The sequence below is a fragment of the Fukomys damarensis genome, unplaced genomic scaffold, assembly GCF_012274545.1.
Source record: "Fukomys damarensis isolate Sample0158 unplaced genomic scaffold, DMR_v1.0_HiC HiC_scaffold_37, whole genome shotgun sequence".
Classification (NCBI taxonomy): Eukaryota; Metazoa; Chordata; class Mammalia; order Rodentia; family Bathyergidae; genus Fukomys; species Fukomys damarensis.
Window position 1 is genome coordinate 1,896,121 of NW_022900949.1, and position 2,898 is coordinate 1,899,018.

At 65.1% G+C, this 2,898-nt stretch overlaps 1 protein-coding gene across 1 annotated transcript in view; it reads right to left on the reverse strand.

Annotated features, from left to right (window-relative positions):
- Positions 1–670: 670 nt before the first annotated feature.
- Positions 671–2,898, reverse strand: part of Fkbp8 (FKBP prolyl isomerase 8) — a 6,018-nt gene continuing 3,790 nt past the window's right edge. Inside the window, exons 4-8 of the mRNA XM_010606475.1 lie at positions 2,687–2,898; positions 2,405–2,577; positions 1,543–1,620; positions 1,294–1,425; positions 671–1,091 (exon numbers count right to left, since the gene is read on the reverse strand). The exon at positions 2,687–2,898 is cut by the window's right edge and continues 12 nt beyond it. Coding sequence (XP_010604777.1) covers positions 1,005–1,091; positions 1,294–1,425; positions 1,543–1,620; positions 2,405–2,577; positions 2,687–2,898 — 682 coding nt within the window. The 3' untranslated portion in view covers positions 671–1,004. The remainder of the gene's footprint in view (positions 1,092–1,293; positions 1,426–1,542; positions 1,621–2,404; positions 2,578–2,686) is intronic.

A 2,898-nucleotide genomic window follows, 5' to 3' on the forward strand; every position in this document is an offset into this window, starting at 1 on the left:
GCTCAAGCTTTCAGTCCTCCTGCCTCAGCCTCCTGAGTAGCTGAGATCACAGGTGTGGTGACTGTACCTTCTTTGTAAGCACAACCCATGGGGCGGCGGGGGTGTGTGGGGGACAGAAGCAGGGTCCGGAGTCTAAGGCCAACCTTGACAGCACGGTGAAATCTTGTCTCAAAAACCACCAAGAAGGAGGGGCGACAGGCACAGCGCAACCAGCAGACAGCATGTGGGGTCAGTCCCAGTGGAGTGGTGGCTGGTCACCCAGAGCAACCTGGGTTCCCACCCTGCTCTGGGGACACACTGCCAGCGACGGGCTCGCAGCTCTGGGGATGCAGGGGGCCCAAGGTCTCAGGTGTTAGCCGAGGCCATCTCTACCCATCCAGATGAGCACAGAGGACCGAGAGGACCCCAGTCCCAAAGGGTCCGGCGGCTCCAGCTCTGCTGCAGGCCACACAAGGGGCGAACCCGAACCATCCCTGAGCTCACTGTGGTCCTGGTGCACCCACACCCCACCCACCCCTTCTGAGGAGCCACAGCCCGCCTGGGACCCGAGCTTTGTCCGTCGCAATGCTGAGGCTCAACCTGTGCACAGGGCTCGATCTCGGATTCCGCCCAGGGGAGGCAGGCCCTGTGTGCCCAGCCCCAGCCAGGCAACAGGCAGGAGACTCAGGTGCGGGAGGGAGGCTTTATTTCAGTGGGAGGTGGGCAGGGCAACAGGCGGGTGGGAGGCTGGTGCTGGGTGGGGGCTGTGGAGACACTGAGGCTGGACCCTGGGGACAGGGTGGGGCAGGACCGGGTCTGGAGGAGCAGGGCCCGCTCGCTCCCTCCCTCCCTCCGGGCCACACCTCAACGCCCTCCGCCCTCCGTGGGGCCTCGCCTCCCTGCTCACCATCCTTCCTGCCCAGGCCCAGGGGAGGGGTAGGCCAGGGGCAGTGGACAGGGAGCCTGGGGGAGGCGGGACGGGGTGGGGTCCACGGTGTGCGGAAGGGGCAGCAGCCACCTGATGGTCAGTTCCTGGCAGCGATGACCACAGAGAGAGCCACACCCCCCAGGGCAACGGCAGTGGCCCCAAACAGCCACTTCCATGGGATGGACTGTGGACAGAGGAACCGGGAGACAGTCAGACGGCTTGAGGGGACCAGGCAGCTTCAGGGGCCTCGGCTCGCAGCAGGACCCAAATAGGCTCCGCCCACCCCATCCCTCACTGCCTGACCACGCCTTCCCACCTAGTGTACATCAAAGCCACGTTCAAACATCCCCGCCTCCTGCAGGACACCTTTCCCGCTTCCGGCTCACCCAGGCGCCCTTGCTGGGACACTTGGCAGGCAGCCGGCTGGGGTTGCCCAGCATCTTCCGGTACAGGGCGGTCTCTGTGCTCCGCTGTGCCGCGTGCTTCTTTACCAGCTTCGAGAGCTCGGCGTGGATCGTCTGTGGAAGGAGCAGAGCCGAGCCTAGGGGACCTGCTGGGCCTCAAGCTTCCGTCTGCACCCGCCCCCAGGGGAACCGCAGACAGGCAGGCCGGCGATGGCGTGGGACATCGCTCACCTTATTGGAGGGTTCCAGCCTCAGTGCCGCCCGCAGGATGGGGATGGCCTCGCTGTACTCGCCCTGCTGCGCCAGCACCTGGGGGAGAAGCCCTGATGCCACGGACCCGGCCACGCCCAGCCGAGGGAGGTGAGGTGCCGAGGGTTAGAAGGTGATCATCTGGGGTCACCCCAGAGAGAGTGGGCCTGAGGGGGCCGAGCAGACGACATCACTATGAAACGGTGCACGCCTGAAGCCAGTCATCTGGGACCTGGCAGCTGTGGGGACCAGCGATTCCCCCTTCTACCTGAGCCTGGTCACTGAGCTTCTCTCACCTCCGGCCAGCAGGGGCCCTGTGGCTCCTGCAGCCACCAAAAAGATTCACACCTAGAATCCCAGCGTTCTCTGCATGCAACAGAGATGCCTGATAGATGCAGGCTGAGGGAGGCTCACTCGGGCCTCTCGTGAACACCTCAGGGGACACGATAGCCATGCTCAGTATCTTTGGTCTAGGGCTGAAGGGTCTGCAAGCACTGCAGGTCCAGTTCAGGGACAAGCACCTGCCCAGTGCACGGAAGGGCCTGGGTTCTGTCCCCAGCACTGAAGGAAAATGAGGCAAAAGCCCAGAGCCAGATCAGGGAGGGACCCATGGCACCATCCAGCCAGGGGCACAGCTGTGCAAAGGCCCTGAGGTGGGTGTTGGCACAAAAGCAAGGAGGAGGGACTGGGTGGGAGGGAGAGCAGCAGGAGAGGACACAGGGGTGGCGGCAGGAACAGGGTAGGCCCAGTGTCCACAGAGGGACGCGGGGGTCAGGGAGGGCTCTGTACCACGACCAGGAACCAAGGAGCCAGAGGCAGGCACCTGAAGGGCCGGGCGTCCCACCTTGCCCTTGCGGAAGAGGGCCTTGATGTTGTCGGGCTGGTGTTCCAGCACCAGGCTGCAGGAGCGCAGGGCGGCACGGTAGTGGTCGAGCTTGAGCTGTGAGGCGGCCAGGTTGTTGAGACACTTGACCTTGAGCTGCAGCAGCTGCTCCTCCTCCTCGAAGGTCACATCCACTGCGGGGCACGCCGTCAGCAGGGCCACCCGGTCACCACCCCACCTTCCCCGCGGGCCTGCGGGAGGGACAGGGGCTCTGGGGGCTGGGAGGAGGTGGGGCACGGTCACCTTTGGCGCTGGAGGTGATGGCCTTGATGGCCAGATCGTAGGAGTTGGCAGCCAGCACGAAGTCCGCGCGCTGGTAGTGGGCGTTGCCGCACTCGCGCTTCCGGTTGGCCAGCGCCACGCGCTCCTGGCCTGTGAGCAGCTCCAGGTTGGGCCCGTCCACCGCCGTCTTCAGGGTCACCTCCAGGCACAGCGCCGCATGCGGGGGGATGTAG